The 22,167-nt window shown below is 38.3% G+C and overlaps 1 protein-coding gene across 1 annotated transcript in view; it reads left to right on the forward strand.

The window, feature by feature from the left end:
- Positions 1-22,167, forward strand: part of LOC142351703 (chymotrypsinogen B-like) — a 42,779-nt gene that overhangs the window by 11,583 nt on the left and 9,029 nt on the right. The window contains exon 2 of the mRNA XM_075403847.1: positions 15,316-15,412. Coding sequence (XP_075259962.1) covers positions 15,316-15,412 — 97 coding nt within the window. The remainder of the gene's footprint in view (positions 1-15,315; positions 15,413-22,167) is intronic.

Raw genomic sequence — 22,167 nt, forward strand, 5'->3', positions numbered from 1 at the left:
TGTCAAGATTTTTGAAGGAAAACGTAATGTCTTGCATGACTCAATCAGAATCTTGCATAAGCTGGCAAGATAACAATTCATTCTGAAATTTTGTCGCCAATCAAAACTCCTAGGAAAAAATTTAAAACGCAAACAACTCGCAATCGATATTACTGAGAAAATGATTATTAGCATGCCACTAACTGTCACCCTACAGTTTCTAATCAATTTTACCCTATGAGGTTCTGACCCACAGAACACGAGATATGACCTTTCGAATATTTGATCCGAAGTGGAAGACAACGAAGCTGTGCGCAGTTATTGCTGATGTCCTTTTGGCATTATTTAGGTAGCAAAATATAGTGGACTTTCCCCTCTGGGTGGATTTTCCGCGACAACAGTTATTTTTTTATCAACTCGACCTCTCATCGTGAAGCATGACCTGTGGAGCTCATATTTTGGGTTTTACAAACAAATTGTTCTTTTCAGTTGGTTTTAGCTTGGGAAAGTGTATGAAAAGATTGTATTACAGTTGAGGACGTTTTTTTAGTTGTCAGATTTAATTTAGTTGATGAATGATTTTTGACAAAGATTAATGACAATTAGTTGATTTTGAGAGCTGAAATGGAGTAATAAGGGCTTTCGAAAGCAACTTTCATTGTTTACCTAGCAAGAAGTAATTGAAATGACATCTGAAATGTGTGTGATAAATGAAGTGGGTTTGTTTAAATGAGACTACAAAGGTCGTTAATTTGAGGTAAGGCAAAAATAAGGTATTTTTGACAGCTGTTGAACGACAGATTATAGTCCGCATTGGTTTCTTTAAACAACAAAGAGAGACCTTCTAGGAAATTGTCTAAGAAAAATTTTTGATTACAACGGGCATTAAATATGTATTTTGTTTATCTAAATTTGGGGTCAGTTTTTTATCGTGCTCTAGAAAAACCAAACGGGGTCAAATCTCGACAAAACGAATTTGTGAAAATTTTTCACGAAAACCATTCAATTAACCAAGTTCTCACAAGTTTATCCTTCAATTTGTAAGTACTTACAAAATAACCAGCTGTTGAAAGATATATGTCAGATCGCATTAGATAAGATTTTGTCTAAAAAAAATTACCAAATTTTTGAAAAACAGTAAAATCTCAAACCAAGCTCTCAAAAATAACCTCAAATTTTTAATCAGAGAATAAAAGGAATTCAATTATTTGATAAAAGTTCAGTGTTTTTTGATCTGAAACGCATAAGGTGCTGCACTACGGTCTTATCAAATTGCTATAGAGATTATGTCATAGCTCCTATTATAATTTTATATGTTAATTGAAAAGCATTCACAAAAAAGTCGTGCTAGGAGTGTGTGTACTTATTGAAAAATGCATAAATTTACGTTAAAGTGCCAATTTTAACGTAAACTTGTGCATTCTACACCTTGTGCAGATACAGCAATTATGTTAGATGAGTTAAATCAGAATGTTTAAGTTAAAATAGGTATTCGAGTTTAGTGTTCTTTCCTAATAAGTCAAATTTTTGGGAGGCGTCAGAGAGTGGAATTGAAAGATATATCTTAGAGAAACAAATTACCAATTAAAAGCATATTCAATCGTCAAAAAGTTTCAGTAACTTAGAAACGTTGTGTATTGGCATCAGGCCAAATTATAAATGTTTGATCGATAAAATTTTGAAATAGACAACTAGAGAACATTTTTGATTTTGAAGTCAGCTGGATATTTTGAAGAGAGCCTGAGTTTGAAGTGAAGAAATAAATTATTACCAGAGAGAAACACAAGAAATCACAATAAAGATACCACCAAGCCGATCACTCACAACCTCTTTAGGTAGTTACAATAAGCGGACATTAACCGAAAAACAATCTCATGTACAGTCAATGGTCCTCTCAAGCTGGAATATGGTCCGGGTCAACAGACCCACCTCGGCGTCTCTAAGACCGGAAAAAGCATGATTTGAAGGTTTTTGAGGTTTTTGTGAAAAAAATGGCAACCTCAATATGAAATAGGTGAATGATTTGATGCAAAACGGACAAGTTTTCTGTGTTATTCATAATAGAATCGAGGAAAAAATGTCTCAGTGGTTTTCGAGTTCTTTCATGCAGAAAAAAATATTAAAACTTTTTCAAGTAGGTTTCATTAGCGTTTGTTTTTGAAAATAGTAAAATTAGGAAAGCCTTTGCTGGATTGAGCTGAATATGGTAGAGAGACTAGTGTCGATTCGAGTGTCAGATTTTGAGGTCGGATTTGAGCTCAGTTTACCCCCACCCAACTACCGCACGCCAATGCGGCGGCACGTAAGATTTCATTTGGTCGTGGAGTATTTGTTGTATATTTTTATTTTCTGAAGGATTAGTGTAACTTCCAAAAAATTTTCCAATGGTGATTTTTCAGCTTCCAGTTGCAACTGGAAGTCAGTGGATGGCTTCATTTGAGAGCCAAAAACAAAAAGCTTTTTTTAGCTGGCGAATAGTTTTGAAAATTTAAATATATGATAAGCTAAGACAGCAAGTGATAAAAATACCGAACCCGGTTAAATATGCTTACTCGGGTTTTTTTGAGAGTTTTCGGGTTTCGGCAATCAAGACTTATTGAAAAAATTCAAAACGCAAACGACTCGCAATCGATATCACTAAGACAATTATTATTTGCATGCAACTAACTGGCACCCTACAGTTTCTAAATAGTTTTACCCTATGAGGTGTTCAGCAACAGAACACAAGATATGACCTTTTGAATATTTGATCCGAAATGGAACACACGAAACCTGTGCGCAGTTGTGGCTGAAGTCTTTTTGGTTGATTTAGATAGCAAAATTTAGTGGACTTTCCCATCTGGCTGGACTTTCCGCAACATCAGTTATCTTGTATTAACTTGTTCTCTCACCGTGAAGCTTGAACCGTGGAGGTCATATTTTGGAATTTACAAACAAATTGTTCTTTTCGGTCGGTTTTAGCTTGGGGAAGTGCATGAACAGGTTGTATTACAGTTGAGGGTGCTTTCTTTTAGTTTTCGGGTTTAATTTAGTTGACGAAGGTTTTTTTGACCAAGATAGATGACATTTAGTTGATTTTGAGAGCTGAAATGGAGTAATAAGGGCTTTCGAAAGCAACTTTCATTGTTTATTTAGCATAAACTAATCGAAATTACATGTGAAATGTGTGTGCTAAATGAAGTGGGTTTGTTAAATGAGGTTACAAAGGTCGTTCACTTGAGATAAGGCGAAAGTGAACTATTGTTGACAGCTGTTGAACGACAGACAATAGTTCGGCATTGATTTGTTTGCACAGCAAAAAAAGACCTGCTAAGAACTTTGTCAGATTAGAAAAATAAGATGCACTGTTTGTCTATGTGACTAAGAGTTTACTTAAGTTCAAGTGTCGGTTGAGCTTAAAACTGAAGAAACACACGTAACGAGAAAAATGTAGTTAGATTATAAATAGAGAGTTGCAGTTTCCGAGAAAAGTGCGGAGTCTGAGAGCAGTTGGTTTAGTGGGACTAATATTTCAAAAATAGTTCGTAAAGCAGAGAGACGTTTCGAAAGAATTTTTGTGGTTTTATGTGCAAGAGCAGCTGAGATACTGCGAGCATTTTGGCGTAGTTCATTTGGGAAGTGAACCTCGAATGTTGAGTTACTTTTTATTGTAATTACTATTATATATTGTGTTGGGATTGTTATTTGAGTTGAATTGAAACTAATTTGCCCCAACTCTGTGATCATTATGATAAAATTGATATTAGGAGCTTCATTAAGAACCTACTATTTTTTGGACAATTTGACTTTGAACGGCGTACAAGAGTGGAAGAGGGGAAATACCTGAGTAACAAAATATTGCTTGCATTACAGATTCTGATCTTTTGGTTTATTTTATTTGATCGATCTTCTGGGCGACAAATTCCAGTTACTGTGCAGCCTAGAGGAAATTCAGAAGACATCACAATTGAAATAAGTCATCTTGCTCTTTTTTCTGATCTATATAGATTTCACGGGTTGGATTCTCTGAGAAATCCATAGACAAGCTTCCAATGACAAAATGTTTCTACGAAATTACTGAGAATTTCTCATTAATAACACCGAAACTTTTCGTGGATCATATACCCTAATCATTTGCCATTTTATAAAAGGCAAATTACAAAAATCTTTTTTAACAAATGAATAGCTAATATTTTTTAATGTTTTTTTACGGTGAATGTCGTTGACTCAAATTATAATTTTCCGCTGCAATTCTTTGAAAAGCAAATTGACGTTTTTATAAATACCATGCTAGATCGCGTCGTGCTTCCACTTCTTTGGATTGTTATTATCGAAATTGATCCTCTCAAGTCGTTCTCAAATTCTGCTAATAGATCAGCTTGTCAATTTGCAGCTATATTTAATATATTTAATATATATATTTAAAATATTCAATATATATATATATATATATATATATATATATATATATATATATATATATATGTATATATATAAATATAAATATATATATATATATATATATATATATTAAAATTTTGGGCAGATACGTAATTAAGTTGAGTTATCGATCCCTTAAATTTTGTGAAACTTTAGGTTCAAAAACTACACACAAAGAAATTTGAGCTGAAAAAAATTGATGCAAATAGAGCTTTACACAAAATTTTTGCAAAACTTCAACATTATCCTTGCATTTAACTTGACATTTTTAAATTAAAAAATTACTGCGCTTTTTATTGCGTATGTCTGAATTAACTATTTCGTATAACTGGCTTTTTCCCGCTTAATGAAATATCTACCACTTCAAATACAATGTTATCGTGTTGTTTTTTAGACCACTTACTGAAAAGAACCCGTCTTAAAGTGCAGTTAAGTTAAAATTCCCGTACCAGCATATCCGGTTATCCCACCTATGCTTATGGCTTAGAAGACGCCCGTTATTCTGTTAAGTTTCCCGAAGATGCCCTGCGCAAGAGGAAGGATATCTTGCATATTCTTGTAGCAGTTTGGCAGAGATGATTGATTATCCTATAAGATCTTGCAGGACGATGGCTATCTTAAAGTTTCTTCTGATGGTTATCTTAAAGTTAAAGTAAAAGTAAAAGTCCTAAAATTTATTCCGGAATCTTGGTTCAAACTCACTCTGCTCTTCATGTTTCTTTTTGACGAAAAATCTTTCAGTTTGCTAGCAAAATTCCATCATTAATTCAGAAATTTATTCCCACATTTTTCGGGAAGTTTACTTCAGTCCCATTCTGCTCAAGATCTTTATTTTTGATGCATAATCTTTCATTTTGTTCACATAGTTCAACAGTTACATTTGTGAGGGCTTAAACAGCTATAATGATGAAAACTTTTAGACCAAGTAATCAAAGTTTAGCGGAACACAGCAATTTTGGGTAAGCAAAACAAGTGTTAACTATTTATTGTCGACTGCTTTCTGATTTTTTTTTGAGTTATCCACAAATAATTTACTTTCTGCAAATGAATAGTAATAATCATTTCTCTGCAGTTATTTCGCAAAAAAAATACTGCAGTTTTATTGAAAAAAAAAGATGGAAAACAACCTTCTCGGCATAAGCTCATCCTTATGCTGGGACTGCTCTGAATGGTTATGTTGTAACAGAATCTTACGAGAGTATGCATTGTCTTACAAGACTTGGACATAATCTTACCAGATAAATATGAGTCTTACAAGATTTTACAAATGAATTTTTTTTGCAAGAACCTTCTAAGATCTTACAAGATGACCATCCAGTCTTCCCCCTGGGCTCATACTTGTTTGATTAATTTATTAAATTTTGTATTTCAAAGATGAACGGTTATCTGAACAAATCTGTCAAGATTTTTGAACAAAACGTAATGTCTTGCATGACTGCCAGAACTCTGCATAATCTGGCTGTCGTCTTCTGAATTTCTGCCAGGCTCAACAGTGAGGGGACTCTGTCGCCCAGAAGATCGATCAAATAAAATAAGCCAAAGGTTTTGAATTGGTGAAGCAAGCGTTACTTTGTTACTCTGCAATTTCCCCTCTTCCACTCTTGTATGCTGTTGCAAGTTAGATTGCCTTGAAATAAGTTAATTCACACCTGAGCTCCTAATATCAATTCTGGTTATATGGATAACAACGGTAAGAGAATTACTTGCACATCAAAGGAAAAGACAAATTCAAGACAATTTATAATAGTAATTAAAGTAATATTACCAATATCCGTGGTTCACTTCCCAAATGAACTAAATCAAAACGCTCACAGTATCCTAACTGGTCTTGCAATTACAAATCTTTCAAAGTTTAGTCCCACTAAACTAACTACTTTCTCTCGCTTGATCAATACCAAACTTCTGAAGTTCTCCCAAAAACTCCAAAATCTGTCTCTCTCTCTCTCTCTCTCTCTCTCTCTCTCTCTGTATGTGTGTGTGTGTTACTTCAATTTATACTCTACCAAACGCTCTTATCTTAAGCAAACAAACCTTAATCTCTTAAGTAAACATTGCAACTTACACTTGCAATCTGTCACATTCCGTAGGAGGGCTTTGTTTGCTATGCAAACAAACCAATAGCAAATTATGCTCTGTCATTCAACTGCTACCAACCATTGTTCAACATTCTCCTTATCTTAAGTAAACGACCTTTGGACTCATGTGTAAACAAATCCACTTCGCTTTATCTCATATTTGTGCTTGACATGTCAATCAGTGTTCGCTTAGTAAACATTGAACGTTGCTCTGATAAGTTCTCATACCTCTATTTCCGCTAACAAATTAACTAGCTGCACTCAATCCCTGTCAAAAATTATGTGTTGAATAAATAACCAAACTCAACCCTAAACCAAAGACCAAGAGAAATTGTTATTTCCAATCTTGAAATCATTTCATGCAATTCCCTCTAGTTATACATACCTAAAATTCTAATATTCCTAAAAGCTCAAAAGTGTGACCTCTAGAGGTCAGTTAGGGGTCAATAGCAAAAGATGACGGGTCACTTTGGCAAAAACAACCATTGGCTTGGAAAGTCCTACCATAGTTACACCTACTCACCATTTTTTATCATCTAACTCCCAATAGAACACGAGCAATGACTGCGCACACTTTTCATCGACCTCCCGGATGACCCCAAATTTCAAAACTTAATAACTTGCGAAGTAGTAGTCAAAACGTCTCCGGCTAAAATTTTCTAGTAACTATAGGGTGCCACCAATTTGCCTGCCAAGTTTCATGACCAACGGTTCAGCCATTGCCAGTCGTTTGCAATTTGAAAATTTTTAACGAGTCGTGGGTGCCGAAACCCGAAAAATCCGAGTTCGTCAAAATTGACCGGGGTGGTTATTTTTTGTCACTAAATGTCTCAGGTTATCATATTAAAACCATTTCAAAGTCATTCGGCAGCTCAAAAAGGCCAATTTCCGGTTTTCGGCACTCGGGTCGTCCCGAAGCACCGACTTCCGGTCGCACTTGGAATTTGAAAATAGCACCATTAGAAAGCCCTTAAAAATTACACTAGCCCTCCAAAAATTATACGGCTTCTACCAATACTCCACGAGCAATTCAAATTTTACGTTCCGCAGCACCGGTGTGCGCTTGTCCCCTGCAGGTTGGTCTGGGGTCAAATCTGACCTCAAATTTGGATTCCTCGTACCCAAATTAGTCTATCCCCCAATTTTCAGGTCAATCCGATTTCAACTTTTAGAGAAATTACTATTTCAATTTCAGTGTTAACTATTTTTAGTGAAAACTGCCTATTCTTATTTCAAAATGCTAGTAAATTTCTCCCACAACTTCTTAAACCCTTTCCATGATCATGGGCTATATTACTCTGGACTTAATACCCATTGCAACCCTTAGTTCCCCGTGTATCATACTCGAACAGTCATTTTTTCGCTCAAAATATCGAAAACCTTCAAATCACCCTACTTCCGGTGTTAATAGCTCGGGGTTGGGTAGTCGGATTGGCCCAAAAGGTATATCAGCCTGAGAGGATTATTGGGTGTACCTCCCATTAAAATTTCATAAGCGTCCGCTTAATATAACCCCCAAAGTCGCAGGGCACCAAGTTCGGCTACCCCCCTTATCTTTGTCACTTCAAAATAGCACATTTTACTTCAAATTGAATTTCCAATTCTGTTCAAAGAATCTAGTTCACTTCAAATTTTTGCTCTCTAGTTTTCTTCTAAATTTAAATCACTCATTTGGAATTTGGCCTGATGCTCAAATACAACTTTGCTAATTAATCAAAATATACGACAGCTCAATATGCGTTTGTTCATCAATTTGTTTGTTTAAGAGATATCACTCAACTCTCGTCTCTGGCGCCTTCGAAACAATAACACTTTACGAAAGAACGCTTATTTCAAACACCTAATTAACTTGTCTAACTTGAACTAAATTATCTGATTTAACTAGCGCTATCTGGTTATGAAATTTCTATTGAGTTTATTCTTATGCTTTCTACACTCCTCCCTCCTAGATTATTATTCTCCCGAATAATTGCAAAGCCTTATCCTTTGACCCGATTAACTTACTCCTACGTACTTTAACCATAGTCGATCTAGTGAAGTGAACCACTTATATTTAGCTCCGGGTTAATACAAACTAACTGCAGCAAAGTTTGAATAGCGGCTGATTAAATCAGATTGGAACACACTCCTGCATTTTCACATTTCATCATATCCTACCAAATTCATCAACATCGATTTTTGACCAAACCCTATTGCCTTTGACATACATCTACCCAGGGAACCCCAAAATCAGTAAAAAATCAAATCTAAAAATAGATCTACCAAATCAACACATTTCCCTAAATCATCTTATTTTGAAAAAAAAAAATTGTAAGGCTATAGTGCTTGATCAACTTGTCCGAAAAATAGATTAATAAAATGTAGACAAAAATTGGGTAAAAAGGCTTGAATAACTTAGCTGCCAACGTCCCTCATCATACACTCGTGCACCTGAACATGAAAACCTTCTTCCTCTGATGCTTGAATGGATGTCTACTTCTTCCACTGTAGCTACCATTTCTCCTGTAATGCTGCCATGACTGCTTTCCTGATGCTTCCAAACGGCTCCACCTCTCTTTCCGGCTTAACGAGCGATTCACCAGCAATAGCCTGGCAATCTCCGGAAATCGCGATACATTTCTTCTCTCCACTTTTTGCTCAACTTCCATCGGAAACAAACTAGAGTCCTCCCTCCTAGGCTGTTGATCATCCTGAACCCATCTCTGCAACACTGTAGCCATTGACTTCTGATCAGATTTTCCTGTTCCGTCAACTCCAACACTGTCCCCTTGATGCTCATCCGTTGGTTCGACCAAAACACTATCACATAGCTGACTTTCATGCAATTGCGATTGCACCCATTCCTCCAGCTCCTTTCCCAACTGTGCAAAATTACTTCGGTCACCTGCTGCCTTATCGTTTTGACCCTTTTGTGCTTCAGATACCAGCTGACAATCAACTCCTCCTGGACTTGTCCAATTCTCCAAAGTGTCCACAGTGCAGTCGGTTGTACACATTTCTGTCTCATCAGCCCCGTTTATTGTATTGCAGAACTTCTGGTCCAAACCTCCTGCCTCTAACTCCATCAAGGCCCCGGCTCCCAACATATCGTTTCTGCTAGCTTTGACACCACCACCACCAAAATCGCTCGCTATTGCAGTTACGTTGTCGCATGCTACTGAGTTCAAACTCGCGGCAAAACTTGTCTCGCTTCTGGCATAGTTGACATCAAGTTCCTCTACATCCGAAAAATCTGTATCCGAAATATCTTCAAACAAATTTTCATCACCCGACTGTTCATCACCTAGCTCAGCTTTTTCCATAGCATGATTCTCATCTGGTCCACAAGACTCAACTCTTCGCTCAATGATTTCTTCTTCTGTCGGAAGTTCTCCGTTGCCACTGTTTTCATATTCGCTCAGCGCTGCTCTAAAAACTTCCTGATTTGTTTGACCACAAATTTTATCGGTAAACTCGACCTCAGTTCCAGTTTGCCTTTCATTGCCGTAACCTAGAATTCTTATTCTACTACCACTCTCAGCAATGCTCATATCTTCCACTTCTCCAGACAAATCTTTACCGAAAGCTCCTCTTCTTAACAAACCACAGCTGGACCCAATGCCAAACCCTTCAAAACTTCTGCCAGGTTGCCGAAATTGATCAATTAAAGAAATGCCAAGGCTACTTCTTGTATCAATCACCTGCCTCTGAGAACACTGCTGTCGCGTTCTCTGATCCACAGTATCACTGGTTTCAGTGACTTCCGTCCTATTTCCCGCTTTCCCTCTAATAAACAAACTGTAGCTTCGCTCATAAAAAAGTGGATTGTCAGACAATCGAATGTCAAACTGATACAGCGTCTCGGTCAGTGTCCATGCTTGCTTCCCTGGAGTCGACCGCCAATAACCTCTAGGTAAATCACTTACTGCATTCAAGGCCCACCCACACAATTTTGTAGGCAACCACTTCATCATCTCTTCTTCCGTCCATCCCAACTTCAAGCCGGTGCTCAAATAATGTTCACGCCAATCTTCCCAAATTTCGTAGCCTGGTGAAGGAAAACGCTTCACCAACTGATAACCAAACATAATCAAACTTTTAGTAATCCAAGTACAAAATGTAAGTCAGCTTTCGGTCTGCTCTCTGCAGTTTCTTCGACGAAAAATTTCGCACACTCTTCAAATAATCAGAAAATAAACCACAGCAAAAGGTAACAAAGAAACGAAGCCCACCCAGGAGCGCCACTGTCGTCTTCTGAATTTCTGCCAGGCTCAACAGTGAGGGGACTCTGTCGCCCAGAAGATCGATCAAATAAAATAAGCCAAAGGTTTCGAATTGGTGAAGCAAGCGTTACTTTGTTACTCTGCAATTTCCCCTCTTCCACTCTTGTATGCTGTTGCAAGTTAGATTGCCTTGAAATAAGTTAATTCACACCTGAGCTCCTAATATCAATTCTGGTTATATGGATAACAACGGTAAGAGAATTACTTGCACATCAAAGGAAAAGACAAATTCAAGACAATTTATAATAGTAATTAAAGTAATATTACCAATATCCGTGGTTCACTTCCCAAATGAACTAAATCAAAACGCTCACAGTATCCTAACTGGTCTTGCAATTACAAATCTTTCAAAGTTTAGTCCCACTAAACTAACTACTTTCTCTCGCTTGATCAATACCAAACTTCTGAAGTTCTCCCAAAAACTCCAAAATCTGTCTCTCTCTCTCTCTCTCTCTCTCTCTCTGTATGTGTGTGTGTGTTACTTCAATTTATACTCTACCAAACGCTCTTATCTTAAGCAAACAAACCTTAATCTCTTAAGTAAACATTGCAACTTACACTTGCAATCTGTCACATTCCGTAGGAGGGCTTTGTTTGCTATGCAAACAAACCAATAGCAAATTATGCTCTGTCATTCAACTGCTACCAACCATTGTTCAACATTCTCCTTATCTTAAGTAAACGACCTTTGGACTCATGTGTAAACAAATCCACTTCGCTTTATCTCATATTTGTGCTTGACATGTCAATCAGTGTTCGCTTAGTAAACATTGAACGTTGCTCTGATAAGTTCTCATACCTCTATTTCCGCTAACAAATTAACTAGCTGCACTCAATCCCTGTCAAAAATTATGTGTTGAATAAATAACCAAACTCAACCCTAAACCAAAGACCAAGAGAAATTGTTATTTCCAATCTTGAAATCATTTCATGCAATTCCCTCTAGTTATACATACCTAAAATTCTAATATTCCTAAAAGCTCAAAAGTGTGACCTCTAGAGGTCAGTTAGGGGTCAATAGCAAAAGATGACGGGTCACTTTGGCAAAAACAACCATTGGCTTGGAAAGTCCAACCATAGTTACACCTACTCACCAATTTTTATCATCTAACTCCCAATAGAACACGAGCAATGACTGCGCACACTTTTCATCGACCTCCCGGATGACCCCAAATTTCAAAACTTAATAACTTGCGAAGTAGTAGTCAAAACGTCTCCGGCTAAAATTTTCTAGTAACTATAGGGTGCCACCAATTTGCCTGCCAAGTTTCATGACCAACGGTTCAGCCATTGCCAGTCGTTTGCAATTTGAAAATTTTTAACGAGTCGTGGGTGCCGAAACCCGAAAAATCCGAGTTCGTCAAAATTGACCGGGGTGGTTATTTTTTGTCACTAAATGTCTCAGGTTATCATATTAAAACCATTTCAAAGTCATTCGGCAGCTCAAAAAGGCCAATTTCCGGTTTTCGGCACTCGGGTCGTCCCGAAGCACCGACTTCCGGTCGCACTTGGAATTTGAAAATAGCACCATTAGAAAGCCCTTAAAAAATACACTAGCCCTCCAAAAATTATAAGGCTTCTACCAATACTCCACGAGCAATTCAAATTTTACGTTCCGCAGCACCGGTGTGCGCTTGTCCCCTGCAGGTTGGTCTGGGGTCAAATCTGACCTCAAATTTGGATTCCTCGTACCCAAATTAGTCTATCCCCCAATTTTCAGGTCAATCCGATTTCAACTTTTAGAGAAATTACTATTTCAATTTCAGTGTTAACTATTTTTAGTGAAAACTGCCTATTCTTATTTCAAAAAGCTAGTAAATTTCTCCCACAACTTCTTAAACCCTTTCCATGATCATGGGCTATATTACTCTGGACTTAATACCCATTGCAACCCTTAGTTCCCCGTGTATCATACTCGAACAGTCATTTTTTCGCTCAAAATATCGAAAACCTTCAAATCACCCTACTTCCGGTGTTAATAGCTCGGGGTTGGGTAGTCGGATTGGCCCAAAAGGTATATCAGCCTGAGAGGATTATTGGGTGTACCTCACATTAAAATTTCATAAGCGTCCGCTTAATATAACCCCCAAAGTCGCAGGGCACCAAGTTCGGCTACCCCCCTTATCTTTGTCACTTCAAAATAGCACATTTTACTTCAAATTGAATTTCCAATTCTGTTCAAAGAATCTAGTTCACTTCAAATTTTTGCTCTCTAGTTTTCTTCTAAATTTAAATCACTCATTTGGAATTTGGCCTGATGCTCAAATACAACTTTGCTAATTAATCAAAATATACGACAGCTCAATATGCGTTTGTTCATCAATTTGTTTGTTTAAGAGATATCACTCAACTCTCGTCTCTGGCGCCTTCGAAACAATAACACTTTACGAAAGAACGCTTATTTCAAACACCTAATTAACTTGTCTAACTTGAACTAAATTATCTGATTTAACTAGCGCTATCTGGTTATGAAATTTCTATTGAGTTTATTCTTATGCTTTCTACACTGGCAAGATAACAATTCATTCTAAAATTTTGCGTGTAAGCTAAAACCACTGGCACCCATAGCTGTTCCCTAAATTCTTTTCAAAATTCCAACAGCTGCCGTGGTAAATTTAGAATAAAATGTCAGGTTCCCACTCTAACATACAAGCAATTGCTATCTGAAAGGAAATCCTTGTATTCCCTCCCAGTAAATTGAGAGAACTTCGACGGGAAATGTAGCAGCAACTTTGGCATAGTTACTGTGAATCGAGGCTCTGAGGAGTGCAATCCTCCTTTTGAGAAACGAAAGTTATGATGCAACAAAAGAGTGCTTATCTGAAACCTGCAGAACCTTTTGGACTTTCAAAACAAGGACTTTCATTTTGTATTCGGTTCTTGTAGAATTGTTTACAACTTCTTCACTCGGATTTTGAGAAACTTGAGCCAAATCTCGATATAAGTGTGAGAACTAAAAAGAAATTATACAAAGAAATGAATTTAGAATATACAACTTTTAGCTTTGATCTTGTTGTGCTGTTGTTGAACTGTTGAACTTTAAGATTTTTGGAAAAAAAACTATTCTTGGCCAGCGAAACAAAACAAAAACATTGATCCTTTTAATTTATAATTTGAGATTTGAATACATACGGACAAAAAGTGAAGAAATTTACAAGAGGGGTCAAATCTGTTCAAAAAATCTATTGACAGTTTTGCAACATTTCTGCTCAAAAATTTACTTTTCTTAGGCAGCCAAATATTTGAGATACAGTAAAAACAGACACTATGAATAATAGAATGTTTTTCCTTTATAAACTGTTTTTAAATTTTCTTACATTTGATGGATTCCAAAAGTGCTTATGTTCACATCAATGTGTTTTCTCCAGATTTTTTTTCTTTCATGTCGAAAGTTCTGAGCGTTCACCTCCAGACATTCATGTAGTTTTTTTGCGTTTCCTGACGGTAATTTTGAACACATGACGCCACCTTTTGAGTTCATCTTCGGTCTGGACATATATCTTTGGTCTTTGTTCTCACGTACCTCAACCCATTCAACAAACCATCTTCATATCCGGTTTCCCCAAATTTTTGTTAACATCTCACTGCATATTTTTGGCTTGTTAAAAATTTTCTATTTTTCAGTTTCCATTTAAAAAATCAGTTTCAAGCAAAACTCTGTAGTTTTACAAAATTTTTTAAGGCTTAACCTCAAATTATTTGTGCTAGTGACACGAAATATTGAAGAACCAAGCGTTGAAATTTTTTGACGTGTCACCTCATTATGAGCTACAGTGTGTCCATTATTACCGGGCCGAGGTGTCAACGCCATTCAACGCAAAATTATGTAAGATAAGCCGTGAATGCGGAAAATTTTGTAACATAGGCAGTGAATGCAGTGAAATTACATAAATTAGAGGGTGAATGCGGCGAAAGAAACATTATCGCCTGGTAGCGTTGAAATTACATTATTTCACCGCTTAACTTAGTGGTAAAATTATAAAAATTCGCCGCATAGAAAAAAGAGTAAGGTAGGAATTTTTCAATTTTACCCCCCCCCCCCCTCCTATAATGACCTCCTAATCTTACATCTTTTTAACACTTTCTTCTAAGCGTTGAATTTATGTAATGTCAACACTAACGCAAGCGGTGAACTTACAAAAATTCACCTTTTTCACCGCTAAAATATTTAATTTCACCGCTTGAAATCGCTAAAAATTCAACACTCATGTCTTACAGAAAGTAGAAATAATTTGATTTAAATTCAAAAAAATGTCCTAGAAGTTAGTGTGAGGTGGCACAGCGGAAGAAGAAGTGGCTGACATTCGGGTTATGAGAGGTTCGAACCCTTGTAAGGTAGTTAATTTGTAGTAAAGGGTGAAATGTGGTGCAGTTTTTGTAAGTTTACCGCCTACTCTAGCGGATAAATTACATAATTTCACCGCAAAATTACGTACAAAATTGGCGGTGAAAAAACAACTTTTCACCGCTTATCTTACATATTTTTTCGATTTTTCCTCGCCCGGGTACACGAAAATTTATGCCAAATACATGGCATACATTTGCGTAGCCTTGTTTGTACCTTGCTTGCTTGTTTCCAGCTGATCAAATGTTGGTAAAGTTGGGGGACTTCACAAGACACACAAATAGATCTCGATGGCGCAGCTATAACGTCAGAGCTATCTTCACACATAACGGGTACGATTTTGCACTTTTGGAGCTGCTTACACCTTTGTAATGGTAGTATATCTATGGTATTTTTAACGGTTATTTCCACCACGTATTAGGCTAATGAAACAATTATCAGAGCAAAACGGCGCAATGTTTTGTTCTCACGCGGCTATATAAAAACAATTTATGAACAAAATACAGCTCTCGGTTTTTTTGTTAATGCTGTCCGCCTTTATATTGTTTTTATATACCCATGAATATTCAGAAGTATTTCGGAGTTTAATCGGTTTTGCTTCCAGTTCTCGCGTAAAATACATATACAATTTCACAAACACGCAAAAATTCGCTAATACACAATATGCTATCCATAAAAGTTGTTCAGGGGAGGTTTTGATTATAAAGAATATCTTCGGAGACGTTACCCAAACTATAAGCACTATCTAAATGCCTCAGTACTGCACAAAGCTGTCAGCTTTTTTTAACGGAACCCAAGTTCCTTGTTACGAAGTAAATAAGTAAGCGAGATTATTAGCCAATCAGAATCGAGTATTCAAATGCGTACGTTCTGAATTAATAAAATACGTTCTAATATACGTAGAAAGTTCCGAAAAAGTTCTTTTAACCTAATTTTAAGTAAATATAACCACTATATGTATCGAATAAGCTGGTTTTCGGCTTAATAATTTTAGGTTTTCTAGACAATTGCCGATTGAATACGAACTGATTTTGACGTCAATGACATCAGACGAAAAAACCTGTTAAATGAACAACAAAAAATCTTGCCGTCTAAGTTCCACTTGTTGCTATGAACGTTACGAATACTAATACGTTGTCTTGATCACATTAATGCTTAATACGTTGCTTTGTACATGACCAATACTTATACGTTGCTGAATTGAAACTTTCCGAACTTCTGTTATTTCCGTCAGAGTTTACATTGGTACCGCGAATTTATTGACACAACACGGGGTGGGGTGAAAACTTTTGGACGGGAGGAGACAAATACTATGCCGAGGCAACCTGTTTAGCAGAATCAGGCGTTGATTGGTTCCTCGAGAACGCACCAGACATGCTGGGATTCGGAATTGATGCACTGACTCCGGAATGTTTGGATAACGAATCAGGTTTTCGCCTCCATTATACGATTCAACCGCGGGGTCAAATCATCATTGAGAATGTGAAGTCGGAGGGGATGGAAAAACTGCCCCCGGAGCACAACTGATGATATTCCCAATGCACCTCAAAGACGGTACAGGAAGTCCCTCTAGGCTGATAGCCGTGAATGACCAGAAACTGTAAGACAAAACCAAGTTGTTAATTTTTTTTTGCAGTGAAGTGTTTTAAGATTAATTTAGACGTCAAGAAACCCAACCATTGAACTTTTGATTTGCATGGGCTGGTAAATCAAACAATTGCTTGAAAAATATCCGATCCATAAAAGGTCACCATTAACCGCAACCAATTTTTTGGGACAAAAAAACATCGATATTGAAAATTTTTGGTAGATTTACCAAAAATTCGAAAAAAATTGATACAGTCGGTTTGTATATCCAAAAATAACCACCGATATAGAGAAAATTGAGAGAAAATAAGGCTAAATTGTTCAATTTTGAAATTTTTTGGTCAATTTTGAGTCAATTCAAAAAACTTTAGAAAATTAATACCGAATATTAATAAAGCGTATTTTTGTGTTTAAAACCGTCCAGTTTACTAGATTACCGTTTCGTTAACAAGAATTAGCAAAAAAATTGACCAGAAATAGAAAAAATTGAACAAAAGTGTAAAAAAATTGGACAAAGTCAAAAAATCTTTTTCTCATCAATAAGGTTCGTAAATTGAGTGAAACTCAATAAACAAAAAAAAGTTGTGAAAATTTTTACAACCTCCGGCCAACAAAAAAAAAATTGAAACATAGAAAATCGAATCCCTATGAATTTTTTTCGTCGCTGGGTTTTTGTGCCGTTTCGTCCGCGTCCTTTTCGTCCTTTATCTTTTCAATTCTCCGTGTTCCGTTTTTTTCAAGAACGTCGCTCTCCCAAGTTTTCGCTTTTCGTTTTCTACTACTTTTCCGGATTTCGTTGTAGTATGTCATATGTGATGAAGTATGCTGTTGTTTTGCTGTAGTATGTTGAGTATGCTAGTATGCTGGTTTGTTGTTTAGGTCTTATAGCTTTCTAGGGTGTGACTTAAGTTTATTCTCGAGTTACGGCTGGGTTGCCTTTGACTTTTCAACTCTACTAATTTACTAGCCTTCCTGTTGTAGTATATTGATTTTGCTGCTGTATGTTTGTGTGTAACTGTATGATTGCTGGTTGGTTTGGTCTTGTTGCCTTCTAGGGTGTGACTTAAGTTTATTCTCGAGTTACGGCTGGAGTGTTTCTTGACTTTTCCAACTATCTTAGTCTACAAACACACTATTGTAGTTTATTCAATTTTGCTGTAGTTTGTGTAATACCGTTAGTATGTTGATCGGTTGTTTTGGTTTGGGTATTGCTGGGATGTGACTTAAGTTTATTCTGGAGTTACGGCTAGTAAATTTCTTGACCTTTGCATCCTTTTAGTGTACTACTGCATTGCCGTAAATTAGTTTGTCGTTAAATTTGTCGTTATAAACCCATTATGAACTATGTTAGATTGTCTTGCAGTAGTTTCTCTCCTTCTTCCTGGGGTGTGACTTAAGTTTGTTCTGGAGTTACGGCTAGGTTGTTTGCTTGAGTTTTTGCTGTGGTCTGCTAACATAGTTCTTTCCGAACTCATTTCCCGCCCGTTCTTTCCCACCGTCCCGTTTCGTTCGTTTTCCCGCACGTCCCGTTTCCGTTCTCTCGCGCATTGCTCGCTCGACTTCTCGTCTGTCCCGTTTCCGTCGCGTTGCGCGTTGCTCGCTCGACTTTCCGTCCGTAACGTCTCCGTTTCGTCGCGCGTTGCTCGCTCGACTTCCCGTGTGTCCTTTGCCTCCCTCCGCGTTGAGCGCATAGCGTTCAGCGCTCCACTTCTGTTTTTGTCGGGCACAGTGTGCTCGACGACCTTATTTCCTCTTTGGGTGGTTTGTTTTACAGACTGTCTACAGTGTGCTGTGTTTGGTGTCTTTTGCGTTGGGTTCGTTTTGCGTGTATTAGGTTTGTTTGGAGTGTGCATATAAAATATAACCGTGTGCAGTGGTAGGATTGCTGGTCTTTGGAAATAATAACATCATGATGTCTAATAGTCTTGATCAAAAAGTCAAAAAGTTGTACGCTGCCAGGTCAAAGCGTGAGGTTGAATTGCATGCTATACATGAAGATATCCTCCATTGTATAAATAGTCAAAGTAGGCGAGTGAAAGTTGAACGCCTAGTAACAAAGTGCAACGAAGCATTTATGACCGTTGTAGACAAAAATGAGGACCTGATTGCATTTGCCGGAAGAACGGAGGATCCAAGTGCACTTGTTCCTTCATTAGAGTCTTACTTGGAGGCAATGACAACTAAGAACGACAAGATCCTCGCTTCAGCACGAAACTACATCAACTCTGCTGATGATAAAGTGAGTGAGTTCCAGGAAACAAGGGCTTCCATTCGTTCTAGACTTCCTTCAATTATGACATCGTCAAAAACATCTAGTCAGCGTAAACATGATTACGTAATTGCCAAAATGAAGCGCGAAGAAATTGAAAAACAGAATGAGGCAGCCATTCGCCTTGCTAAACAGAAAAAGCAAATGGAATTAGATGAACTGGAGGAAAGCAACAGGAAACGGTTGGCAGAGGCAACTCTGCAAGAATTTGAATTGCTGGACGCCGTTTCTAAAGGTAGCCAATCTGAAACAACTGCAAGTGCTAGGAGCTCAATGAGAAGTGAAAAGGCTGTCCAAGACTGGATCAACACCTCACTTGCTTTAAGTTTTCACAATGAGGAGAAAACTAGTGAACCACAGGTTATGATTGACCCTCCAGAATGTCCTAGCTACAACAACGGCAAGACAGTGGAAGATCAGAACACTAAAATTTCAAGGCATTCCATTCCAAAAAATTGTCGAGGCAATTACATTTTAAGCAATGAGACCTTGCAGCAATTCGACCCCTATTATACTCCACCTGAAAATTTTTTGGCTGCTGCTAACACACAGGCGTTGTACCAGGCGCACCTAAGGGTGCAAATGAATCAAACAGGCCAGCAAGGCACGGCGCTCCCAAGCATAACCAACCAAGGAACCGCGGATAGTCAGCCGCCTTCTGTACACGCCCCAAAGGCTTCTTCACCACCCATTCAACAGCCCATTCCACCACAGACGTTCGCACCACAAGAAAATCAAAATAATGCGTCCGAGTTTTTTCCACACGCACAATCCAGGGGACCCGAAACATCAAGTCTGCCCAAGAATAATTCGGCCCAGAGTACATGCTCACGACAACAATATAATTTTGTCCCCCGAGCACCAAACGCCACTCTTCCTCCTTTTCCGACAACAAATCATCCAGCCCCCGCAATAAACGTTCCCTTGCACCCAAGCGCCCCACCAAGTCCGAACATTCAACAGCGCAACTCCGAACCCGCTCATCCTAACGTCCTCCCCATTCCGAACCCAGTCTTCGCACCTAACCTCACTGCTCCCATCCCACGCGCCCCTTTGATTAATCCTCCTCTTGTCAACAACACTTTCCAGAATAATAATAACCCAGTACACAAAGCTGTACGTTCCGTTGCTGCTCCTGTCTCAAATATGCCCAATATCCCTCTCGGCCAAAGTTTTGTGCCAAATATGAGTCATTGGCGTTTTCCGCAGCACAGACCGTCATTAGTCAACCAAGACATTACTACCGTAAATAATGTTGCTCCAAATGTACAGGCACACATCGCACCATCAGTTATCAATTTTCCACAACAAATATATTCGAATTCACCCCTTTTGATTGATATACAATCACCATCCGGCACACATCAGGAAAACCCGATTGCAACTACAAGTAATATATTACCTGGTCTGGCCACTCCGGTTTTTCAGCCAACATACCCTTATGTTGGGCCCACTCCGTTGAGTTGGAGTGGTCCGCAGGTGTCTGCACCTGCCCCTCCGATACCGGACAATGCCTCATTGATTAAGGAGTTGGCTGACGCAATAAACAGCAAGAAAAATGACCCCTTGCCAGAATGGAAACTTGCTCAGTATAATGGCGATCCATTACAATGGCACGAATGGTATGGTCAATTCAAAAGCGCGATTGACTCGCAAACGCTCACTGATGACGTTAAATTGACATACCTTAAGACACTCGTCACTGGTAAAGCAAAGATTGCAATCGCCGAGTTTGCTTACTGTGGTTTAATGTACAAGGATGCACTAAGGACTTTGGAACGTAAATTTGGCCAGCCACAGGCAGTCGTAAGTGCACACTTGGATAAACTAAGCAACTTTCCGCCTCTTAAAATGCACAATAGTGATAACATTATTAACTATTCTGCAGCCATATCCAGCCTCGTTGGGGTTTTCAAGTCACTATCATATGATGCTGATTTGAAGAGCGCTTCCCTACTTAACCAAGCGGTACAGAAGTTACCACCAAACATGAAAGAGTCATGGTCACTCTTAACGGTTAAGAAGCACTGGGTTAAGCCTACCCTCCTTGATTTTAACGATTGGCTTAAAGAAAAGGCTGAGGCCCATGATCTTATGAAACAAAGCGCAACCAAGGCCAAACCTGAAGAGAACATCACTTCAGTAACAAAGACAAAAACAGCCTCAAAAATGTTTGCATCAAACTCACAACAAAGGGAAACAAAGAAGCAAATGCCATCTTCTTCCACAAACACTTAATCTCGGTGCATTGTATGCAAAGGTAACCACCGGCTATGGGAGTGTCGAGTTTTCAAGGAAAAGACTCCAACCCAGAGAGCTAAGTTGGTGGCCGATAATAAACTTTGCTTTTCGTGCTTACGTGATAAGCACACATTCCGCCAGTGTCCTCAACCACGAAAGTGCCGAGCAGAAGGGTGTAATAGTTCGCATAACACACTATTGCATGGAGCAGATAGGGTTTTCCCAACAAAACAGTCGACAAATTCCAATACTATCCAGTCTTCTGGCAACACATTTCAAAGTAAAGCAATTACTAGTCAACAGCCGTCTAATAGGACCACAACAATGTCATCTGTTACTGATGTAAAGGGGCTCCTTCAGGTAACGGAATTGCAGTTGGTCAATTCGTCCGGTTTAGATACCAAGGCTTTAGTTTTGTGTGATACCGCCTGCAGTAACTCTTGGGTGGCCGGTAGTCTCGCAGATAGACTCGGTTTGCACGGTAAAGCACTAAAGCTAACTGTCAAGGGTATTAATACCGAAGAAGTAGTTGACACTAGGATTGTTGAAGTTACTCTGAAACCAAGAGAACATCAAGATTTCGAACAATTTACCATCAACCCTTTCGTTAAGGAGAGTATGAACGTCGGCTCAGATATAATTAATGTACAGGCCCTGCAAGAGACTTACCCACACTTAGCAGTCCTTGATCCCGTGACATATTCCTGTAAAGACATTGAGATGATACTCGGACAAGATGTCTATCATGCCATCCGCCCGTTAGAATACTTCTCTGCCGATGAGAAGCGTTCACCCGTTGCCGTACGCTTACCCATAGGTTGGGTCTTAAGCGGTCCGTTACCATCAAGTTCTTGTTTAACCTCAACGTGCTTTAAAGTGAATATCGAACATGACAATGAGTTAGCAAGTCAAGTAAAGTCATGGTACGACATTGAATCATTCGGGGCAAACAAGCAGGTCGACTCCAGATCTGCAGCAGACGCAAGGGCC

This window comes from Convolutriloba macropyga, chromosome 13, assembly GCF_964194025.1.
Source record: "Convolutriloba macropyga chromosome 13, txConMacr16.3, whole genome shotgun sequence".
NCBI classification, from domain to species: Eukaryota; Metazoa; Xenacoelomorpha; order Acoela; family Convolutidae; genus Convolutriloba; species Convolutriloba macropyga.